This window comes from Setaria viridis, chromosome 9, assembly GCF_005286985.2.
Source record: "Setaria viridis chromosome 9, Setaria_viridis_v4.0, whole genome shotgun sequence".
NCBI classification, from domain to species: Eukaryota; Viridiplantae; Streptophyta; class Magnoliopsida; order Poales; family Poaceae; genus Setaria; species Setaria viridis.
The window spans coordinates 15,538,629-15,549,057 of record NC_048271.2 but is presented as its reverse complement, the minus strand read 5'-3'; the positions used below and the strand labels follow the sequence as shown (position 1 = coordinate 15,549,057).

Below are 10,429 nucleotides of genomic sequence, written 5' to 3'. Positions count from 1 at the left end.
GCTGAAGCCACAAGCAGCAGCTAGCAGCTGCGCTGCAGCCGCTGGCAGCAGAGCCAGCGGCAGCCACAACTAGCGCTGCCGAACGGGGCCGTTGTCGCCTTCCGAGAGCGTTGGCCGCCGACTGGGACGGCGGAGTCCAAACTCTAGAGGAGTGCCTCCCCCTATCTGCTTCGCTCCTCTGGGATCTCTAGCATCTGCGTGACTCACGAATGGGGATCACCCAACACAAAGGAGGATGCTTGCCCTGCAGCCGAGCTGCTACGCTACTTGGGCCTGCAGCTGAACGGCTGGACTGCAAAGCAACAGTTGCAGCTACAGCTGCAGCAGAGAGTAGCTGCAGCGAGCAAACCCGATCCAGTCCTGCCTCACCTCGCTACCAAATGCCGGCAAACGAGGTCCGTCCCGTTCCATCCCAGGTAATCCGCGGAACCAAACACGTACTTAGAAACAATGTTTTGTTAATGATTTCTAGAGTGCTATCGGGATTTGCTGATCCTGATAAAAGGTTTTAGCTACGCCGCCCTAGCGTAGGCACGTAGCCCTTGTTTGGTTGGGCAAGGATGGGTAGAGCTTGAAATAGAACCACAGGATGACAGGAAACAGTTCAATTTGGTTGGGCAAGGATGGGTAAAGCTTGAAATAGAACCACAGGATGACAGGAAACAGTTCAATTCAAGTCCCTCCCAGTAATAATCCACGTCAAACCAACACAAGGTCACAGTGGGTCCAACTTGTCATCCTAATCTATCCAGCTGACTGTGAGTGAACCAACGGGAAACACCCACGGACCCACCCCACAAGCCCCCTGTGTACCTACTGACCTGCTTGTCCCACCCGCGCCAGAACCTAACATGTGGCCCACAAATCATTGTCCAGCACCACCGAGGCGAAGCATTTCCCGTGGCCCCCGCATTTCCGTGGACGCAAGCAACGAACAAAAGAAGGGACCGTAAAATGCAAGCCGCTAAAACTCGGACGCAACGCCGCCGCCACGCACGAGCGCATGGGCCCGCCCAAAACCAACTGTCCCCATCCAAGGCCCCACCTGTCTGTCACGTTCTCTCGCAGGAGGTCGTCTGCTCCCCGCGCGTCTTATCACCCCTGGCCTCGTTCTAATCCACACGAGCAGAGACGAGGCCGAGCACGCCTCCAACCGCGATAGAAGTAAACACGCGCGAACACGAGTACGAGCACGAGTTCTCCCCCTCCGCCACCCAGTGTGCATCGCGCCGCCGTCGCGGCCGCCTCGCTCCCCCGCGTCCATGGCGTCCGTGTCCACGGCGCCGCGCGCGCCGCTCCCCGCGGCCGCGTCCTCCTCGTCCTCCGCGCGGCAGCTGGATCCGAACCCTAGCGGCAACCGGTTCCTCGCCGCGCGGCGCCTCCGCGCCGTCCGGCGCCTCGCCGGCGCGGCCCCGTCGCGGCGCGCGCCGGCGGTCCGGTGCTCCGCGCGTAGCCCCGAAGCGGACTCCGGCGGTGAGCGGCGCCGGCGGGGTTGGGACGCGATGCTCCACGACGCCTTCCAGGGCGCCGTGCGGCGGTGGAGCGAGTACGTCCGCAATTACTGGCCCCCGCCGCCCGCTGTGAAGGAGGCGGGTAAGGGGAAGAGGGCCGGGAGTTCTCACGAAGGGGAGGCGATGAGTGGGGATGAGGAGGAAGAGGGGAAGTGGAGCTGGGAGATGTGGAAGCGTCACTTTGCTCTCATTGAGGAGAGCGAGCGCCTCGTTGATGAGCTACAGGTTTAATTTTATCCCTAGAACTTACATGTAAAGCTGCAAATGTGGACGGGACCTGCTCACCACCCAACACTGGATCTTTGACACTACTAATCACTTACTGGTTAGCATAAGTTTGAAGAAGTTGTTGAATGGTGACAGAAATTTTCATTTATGAGTGGCACCAAACTTGGATTTTGATCCTTAGAAATTGCCTCTGAGGACTGTGCTTAGAACACGTTAGGTTTTTGTAAAGTGACTAACAATGGCAGTTGCACTTGCACACAATGCGGGTGCACCATGGGGTGAATACGATGTACATAATTGTTTGCCATTTATTTTCTTAGCTGCTGCATTACAGTTTGTGGATTGAGTGACGAAAGTTGCCTGATGTGGAATTGTGGATACCTTACAGTTTACACACAGCGTTCATGCTAATTAGCTGTTATAGGAAGCTTTGCTCAGGAAAATTTAGTAACCCACTCAAATTTGAACAGGACACTTGGAAGCTATTGTGCTCTTTTTTTTTGGTGGAATAGGAGTGCGAACTAGCCCCAAAGGTTGTTGGATGTATTATATGGACCAGCTTGTATGCTGATTAAAGGATCATTCATCAAAACCATCAGCAAATTGCATTTGTTGCCTATGTTCTGTCACTGCAGCAATGACTTGTCGACTTTTAACATGTTGTAAACAATACACGTTTAAAGTTGCAAGCTGAATCTCAAACATTGAAAAATCCATTTCATGATAGGCTTAATCACACAATAGGTTCACAAACCATGCATCATGCTGTTGCTTGAATCTGTAGATAGAGCCCCTCTGCTCAAATATAGTTATGTAATTGCAGTGATTTCCATGGAACCCATGATCACATGACTTGAAACTGGCTTATCACTTTTGTAATTGCTAGCAAGCTGCACAATTCACCATCTAATGTTTTCAAAGAGGTCTTTGGTTCTGGTTCATGCCAGTGTTGCAGCTTATTTGCCATTTGGGTGATGTGTGATGTGGTTTTAAATTTTTGAGCTTCAATTCATGTGATATCTGAATAAAACTTTATAAAGTACATGCATATAGAACTTTCTCTGTGCGAATGGAATGGCTGCTTGCCTCATCCACCAATGTATACGCTGTATTTTTGTGCAGATATCACACTTCAAATTTCATAGTAGCTCTATAATCTATATTTTCAAATTGCAAATATCTTGATTCATGTATATTGCATTTCAGCTTCAACTCCGAGCTGCTGTTTGTAGAGAAGACTACAGGAGTGCTCATAAACTGAAGCTGGCTATTGCGGCTACGGCAAAAAACGACACAGTTGGCAGAGCTATCTCTGACTTAAATGTGAGAAATGCCTGCTGTTTCTTTATGTAGTTTTTACTGGTAAATAAAACACTTCTGACCCAATGTTGAAATTGCCCCTCTATACATTAAGCGCTAAGCAGATCCCCTCTACCTGTTCAAGTGTAACATTGGTCCTATGCTACAAAGGGATGAATGTCAGGCAAAGTTGGTGGCTTAGATGTCCTCCCTCCAGTAAAAAAAAGTGACATTTTAGGATCCCTGCCTCCATACAGTTTAAACTTGGGTTCCCATATCTCTATGAATATTTAGTTGGGATATAGAAAATGATAGTGTAGATTTGCTATAAATGTACAATACTAGAATTTTAATAAAGTATGGTCAGAGTGGTGTTTTGGAGATCTTATCAGTATCCAAAGTGCCTCTTAGTTGTGACTGAAGGGAACAATATCTAAAAGTTTGCAGCTACCTGAAATTTACTCCACTTATGGAGACAACTAGTTGTTCTTGCTTCCATGTATTCCAACTATTTTATTTACACACCCTCCATTGTAAGCAAGATACCATGATATATCTAACTCCTTGTTAACAGAAGGGTGTTGAACAATACGACACATGTAATAATCAATTTGAGAGATTAATATTGTTATTTATAATAATTTGGTTTTTGCAGAGGGCCATAGAAGAGGAGCGCTACAGGGATGCAACATATATCAGAGATCATGCTGGTGCAGGACTGGTTAGTACCACGGAGTTCCTCTACATTGCACACCTTGCATTCGCAAAGAATGAATCTTAATCATGCTTTGTAATTCACAACTACTATTTCCACATTATTTCTTTCCATCTGTGCAAAATAATGGTATTTCCTAATCCATTAGAGCATATGCAGCTGGGGTGGTGGTCTGGAATTTCTGGAAATTTGTCTGACCCATATGGTCTTATAATTCGTATAAGTGCTGAACATGGTCGATATGTGGCAAGAAGTTATGAGACAAGGTATTAATTTTGCTACTTATTATTTATGTGCATATTACATTTTTTAATATTTATATTTTGGTTTGTTATTCTGTGAGTGGCCGTGCTGCCCATGTTTCTGCTTTTATTTTAATGGCTGGAATTCTCGTATTCATTTCGTTTTACTATTTCATTGGTGCCTAGGATAATGTAAGTTCCTACTGAATTATGCTCCAGTTTAAGGAGCTGTTGGCATTGTTTTTTTTGGCAGTTAGGGTACATATTCGTAGTGATTTGAGATATTAGGAGTGCCGCTCCTGGAGAAATTGACGGGCGTGGCAGTAGAGATGTGTCGTTTATGATTAACTTAGCCTAGTTGATGTTTCAATCAGTCACTGAAGCTTATTTGTGAAGGATTGTTTGGAATTATTATACTCCATTGACAAAATGTGTTATGAACTCATAACATATAAGAAATTATTTTTTAAACACAAAGCAGGTCTCACTATGCTAACCATAAGTCATAAGAATGTTTTGTGGGGTACTGCTACTGCAAGAACTATTTCCTTTATCAGCTGTAGTTGGTGAGACAGTGTAGCAAGATGCTTCAACAGTAGCAAATATATGTCTCACAAATTAAGACAACCAGCACTATAGTTTTAAACTTTCTTCAGTGTATGCATGGGTCATCCATATACCTGTAAATACTATAACGGCTCTTATCTGTTTTCATTTTACTGACGTTAAATGTGTTTATTTTGTTGTATGAAATACTTGCTTTTCATAATGCATGCTAATTGGCTTTTCAAAATTCTCTTCTCATGTTTAGACAGCTGGCTTCAGATGGCCCTGGTTTCCCTATATTTGAAATATTCTTTGCAGAGGAAGATGGAGGATACAAACTGCAGGTATGTTTTATGCTTAATATAAGGAAAAAATATGCAAATATTGAAAAAATCATCTTGGTAATGCAATTCTGGGTGTCCCCTTTTATAGGGAAAAAATTGAAATAAGCTTTGATATCATGGGGCCGGGCAGCCCCCCCCCTTCCCCCATAAAAAAAGAGTTCCTGGCTACGCCCCTGACTGCTTGTTAGCAGTTTCGTGATCAGAATTTCAAGTTATCAATTTATCTTATGCCCTTGGAAATTCTGGATGGCATCCATTATCTCTTTTGATATGATAATAACATTGTAAAATATGATGACATCTGGAAGTGCGTATTCTCATATTGGTCAGCATGGTTGAGTTATATTGTTGTAGGTCTGTCCATGCAGGCATGCAAAAGTCCCTCAAACTTGATAAAACATGCAAAACATGGTTTTACTTTCACAGTTGCTGTTATGTTGTCTTTAGTCTGTTATAGGCTTTATTTCATTGAATGAAGCCAGCAGCCTTCCCATTATAGCTGACCATTAGTTCTCTAGTGTCCACGAATCCATGAAATTGAACTCTGGTGTTTGTATTGTACATGGCATGCATGGTTTCCTATATTATATTTCTTGATATTCCTAGTTGGATAGTTGATTTTAGTTAGAAAAACTGTAAGCTTTAGCAACTATGAGTAAGGTCACAAGAAGTGTTATCTTGTTAACTAATGTGTTTAGTTTCTATTCATTCTCTGACAAAACAGGGCTGTTATTTTCAGGCAGTGCATCTGAAACCAGATGATAGTGGCTCTGACCAATTGCCAAACATGTTAAGAGAGAAACTTGGCATCGACAGTATAAACATATCTAGCAGTTCAGTAGGGTCTAAGCATGAAGAATTTGATGGAAATATAAACATGGATGATCAAGATACTGATGATAGTAATATTACGGCCGGTGGCCCAGCTGGTTTGAAAAACTTGTCAAGCGATTCAACTGCAGTTCCCAGGATTAAAATCTTGAAAGTGGTACCCATGGAAAATGTCAACCAAGACTACATAATCAATATTTTTGATCAAATTTCAGAGGAAGATGATGACCATGATGAACCTGAGATCGAAAATGAATCTTCACATGATATTGGTGATGAAGATAACAATGTAGGAGCAGAAACAGTTTCTGCAGAAGAGAATGGTGATGAATCCGGTGATGAAAATGATATTGAAGCCTTGATTTCAATTGATTTTGTTAGTGAGGATAACAACGATTATGCTTCTCATTCATCAGCTGAAGCTTTTGAACGAATGCCTGCTAGATTAGAGAAAACAGACCGCTTCTCATTTTCCTTCTATACTGAACAATACAGTAAAAAACTAGATGCTGGAAAAGCCCAGGAGACTTTGAAGAAAACAGTTGGTTCGCATACTGATCAGCAGGATGATGATGGTTTTGTCCAGCTTGATCGTATAAAGTTGAGTGGCAGCAACAAGAAACTATCGGTAATTATTTTATTAGTATAGTGCTCCGCATTAGCTTTTTATGCCCTTCATTGTGCTTGATTCACTCATCTGCATGAGCATCAATTATTTGTCTTGTTTGTTAATCGTTAATGATCTGTTCTGAATTAGTTTCTCTTTAGATGGGCTGTATGAACTGGTAAAACATGGAACAAAACTTTTTTATGATTGAATCCCAGTGAACTTTGTGAACCGCATTCGTTTTGTAAACTGTGCCACCTTGCCCTTTTGTTAAAGAGCATGGATTTGTCAATTATCTCTCTGGTACCTGCTTTTCTATTTGCTGTTGATTGTCAGATTGTTAGAGATGTATCAAGTACCTCTGAACATTTTGATAGTGTGAACCCATGATCCTTCATGTCTCTTTTGTGCTTATTCTTGCATGCACGCATTCAGTTCAGCAATTGAAAATTGTATCATCATGTGTGCATGGAGTAAGAAAGAAAACGAATTTTTTCAATGGTATTGTGGACTTGCATAATGAAAATAGACTTTGAGACTGGTTGTTGATATCATTTCAACTTATCTTATGCAGATACTGCAACTTGGCATCAAACAACATGATAACAAGGCTCAGCAAAAACTGCATGGAGTTACCCACTTCAGCCGTATTCAGACACCTATCTCTTCAGATCCTCTTAATGGTATATTCTAAATTGTACCACTTGAGCTTTTCTTTTTCTCAAACACTGAAGAGCTGGGTATCATTGCATTAAAAACAAATAGAATTGGGAGTGTAAGAAACCACCCGCACACCCACCACTTGAGCTTTTCATGGTACCATTCTCCTTGTTTTCTTCTTTTTTTGGGGGTATTGGCTGAAAGACATCCTTTGGGCAGGCTTGTACTTGACTGCATCAGGATTTGACTCAGAAATTCTTAGTTTGCAACGAAAATTTGGTCAATGGCGGGAAGATAATTCGTCTGAGGAGCATAGTGACCTACTGTTCTATGAGTATGTTGAAGCTGTAAAATTAACAGGGGACAATCTTGTGCCAGCGGGTCAGGTGTGATGCCTTTCACTCAGTTCTTGTTACCAAATATGTTTAATGATTGTAAGTAATATATGCGTTCTGGTTTATGCCCTTCCCATTTTGACGTGTAGTTGAAAGTTGAAACTTCATTTTTTTATTCCCATCCAGATTTGCTGTTTTCTCTCTTCAATTCTTTGCTAAGAAGCGTGATCATTTTATCATAAATGTTTTTGGAGTATCTTATCTGTCAATTTCCTTCAGTTTTCCATAGCCCAGTTGTTCTAAATAGTTATTTAATGCATGGTTTCATTAAAAAGCATAATAATTCAGATTAACCTGATATGATTCCTATGCCAGGTTGTGTTCCGTGCAAAAGTTGGTGAGCGCTATCAGCTTCCTCATAAGGGAATCATCCCTAGAGAACTTGGAGTGGTATTTCCATAATCTAAATAGTGATTTTTTCTTTTCACCAGCAAACATCAAACCTTACAACTCAACATGATATAGGTTGCTAGGTACAAGGGGCAAAGGAAAATTGCAGATCCTGGTTTCCAAAACCCTCGATGGGTTGATGGGGAGCTTTTGATACTAGACGGAAAGGTGAATTCAATAATCAGAGCACATCTTTGGTCCTTATTATTTTTTTAACATATTTCTATTGTGCAACTTGCAGTTCATCAGAGATGGTCCTGTGATAGCTTTCTTTTACTGGACATCAAATTTTCATCTTTTCGAATTCTTTAGGCGGTTGAGGCTTCCTGACTAGTTCCCTTCTAAAGGTAGTAATTGAAGGTAAACTGCATTTCATCTTGCAGTGGTTCATGATACATCTATTATTCTAGTAAAGTAATATTAATTCACTGTTGTGCCTTGTGCTTTCCAAACACTTATATTTGTTTCATGCAGAGGTGATGCTTGTTGGCTGTTGCAGGCCATCATTGATCCAAATTTGGCCTATTTCCCTCTGGAAATGCTATATTCATCCTAAATGGTCGTATTATTTGTTAGCCTCCTAATAAGCATTAAAATGGACGCAATGGATCAAACTGACCTAATTTTGTTTGTCACGAGTTGGTGCGGTCATAGGGTAAAGCCATAACTAAACAAAGTATGTAATGTTTTTATATTTATTAGGATAAATACTACTGCTGTAATTTTGTGATGCTTTTGACTGTTAGCCACCATGAGTTTCTTGTTGGTCTGTCTGCTTTGGGCAAAGTTGCGTTACCTGTAGCAAGAAGCTGAGAACATGGTCAATTCAAAAGTCTCTCTGGGCATTGCTAGATTGGTAGGGAGTTTAAGAAAACATTGTTCCTGACTTCTCATACAAAGTTTCATTTGGAAGTAGTATCTTAATAGTTAAAAATGTTCTAGCAAATTGATGTTTCTTAGGGAACATATCGAAAGGTTACTGGGTGAGCATTTAGGATGCATGCACCCAGGGCCCAGAAGTGCTGGTGCCATAGAAAGACACCTTGATAGCCATTCTGCTCAGTAGATGTTAGACCATGTGTTGACGACCAAAATTGGCAGACCTGTCCAGACCGGTCTTCCATGTATTTCGATACTTGTTTATTTTATTGTGAACAGGCTAGCTTGTACTTTATAGTCAACACTATAGGAAGTGTCCCCTATGGTGCCTAACAATTACAATTTCTTTTTTTTCCTCGAAAGAAGCAAGAGAGTTCTGTGTCATTTCATTAAGATAGAGAAAAGCGTACAGCTTGACCGTACAGGGCCCTCGAGTACAGAACTCACACCACACACCCCACAAGAACTAGATTACATGTGCGTCACAGAAACACTACAAAAACAACCTAAAAAAATGCCCCAGCCTAAACAGCAACGGGCAGTGACCAGAATTACAATTTCTTATTATGGTTCATTGCTGAGACTGTTGAGCAGAAACTGCTTCTAATAGGTGCATTGTGCCTGCTTTATCATTTTTTGGTCACATGTGGAGGGCTGTTGCTAACTAATATGCCTGGATGACCCCGTGACCTGAGAGGGTTGAGTATCATAAGTTTTAGTTCAATGTATGTTCCTTCTGGTTGTTTGCCGAGAGGGGTGTGTGTGTGTGTGTGTTGGGGGGGGGGGGGGGGGTGTTGAGGTAGGGGTAGGGAGGGAGTTGAGTATCATATAAGTTTAATTCAATGTATGTTCTGAGTCTTTTTCTGGTTGTTTGCCGATGGTCCTTTTGCCCTACTCAACATTTCATTTGAGGAACATCTTCGTAATGTAGGCAACTTAACATCAGATTTGTTTACCTTTTAGCAGGTCATTCCGATCTCACATGATGTTGTACATAGTTGCCTTCGGCGCCAACTGGAGTCTTCCTTGCCTGTACATTCCCTGAATACAGGTTTTGATGTGGAGAATATGGCACTGGATGTTGCGCGAGTTTATATGTGGCTTCTCTATCCACTCAGAAAACTTGCCGTAAGGGTGAAAAACAGCACACGACAAGAGAAATAGAGAATAGCATACTGCCAACATGGGTGAGCCGTGAGCCGTGGCTCATTCCATTTCTGCTCTGCTCGTCCACCTGGCCAATGTATTTCTCAGAACAAGTAGAATTAGCTCTTAGTAAGGTAAAAGTTATGCAGCCACAAAGGTAAAGTTATGTAGCTGCAAATAATCCAAGGTTTTGGGCGCATCTCGGTATGTGAAATAGCAACGGCTTTTTGCAGTGTGATCGAATAATCGAGCTATAATTAGCAGTGCCCACCTTGGCTGTACATGTATTTCAAATTTTCAACCGGCAGCAGAGGCGTGGACTGATGCGCGTATGCAGCTCAACCCAGACTTGTTAATATATTGAAGTTTGTTTAACATTGTCCTTTTCCTACGCAAGCCTCTCAAATTTTTTTATACTAGTTTTTGGCCCCTCTGCAACAAGCAGGGTGGAAAAAGGCTATGCTGTCGCTGAAGCAAGCGGTAACCTACCAGGCTACCCTTCATGTGTCATTCGCGTGCTTGTTTCGCACGTAAGCGACAGAACCGTGACTATAAGAAATATCCATCCAATGTTTCTTCGGAACTGATCCAATGATCTTGTATTGTTACGGAAAAGATCGTGTTTATTATCGATCG

General features: G+C 42.3%; 1 protein-coding gene across 5 annotated transcripts; it reads left to right on the top strand.

Moving 5' to 3' along the window:
* Nucleotides 1-1,145: 1,145 nt before the first annotated feature.
* LOC117837438 (protein EXECUTER 1, chloroplastic) lies at nt 1,146-10,168 on the top strand. 5 transcript variants are annotated; one of them, XR_004636356.2, is made up of 13 exons: nt 1,146-1,736; nt 2,946-3,062; nt 3,694-3,759; nt 3,913-4,019; nt 4,807-4,885; nt 5,625-6,344; nt 6,898-7,006; nt 7,203-7,369; nt 7,694-7,768; nt 7,844-7,936; nt 8,010-8,128; nt 8,243-8,444; nt 9,611-10,168. XR_004636356.2 is itself a non-coding variant. In XM_034717058.2 (12 exons), exons 1-11 carry the CDS (start codon nt 1,263-1,265, stop codon nt 8,100-8,102), a joined length of 2,100 nt encoding a protein of 699 aa, XP_034572949.1. In that variant the 5' UTR covers nt 1,146-1,262; the 3' UTR covers nt 8,103-8,115; nt 9,614-10,168. The 5 variants fall into 5 exon arrangements, 4 of the variants coding, with proteins under 4 accessions (XP_034572949.1, XP_034572951.1, XP_034572950.1 ...); XM_034717058.2 differs by lacking the exon at nt 8,243-8,444 and having other exon boundaries at nt 8,010-8,115; nt 9,614-10,168; XM_034717060.2 differs by lacking the exon at nt 8,243-8,444 and having other exon boundaries at nt 8,010-8,115.
* The last annotated feature ends 261 nt before the right edge of the window (nt 10,169-10,429 follow it).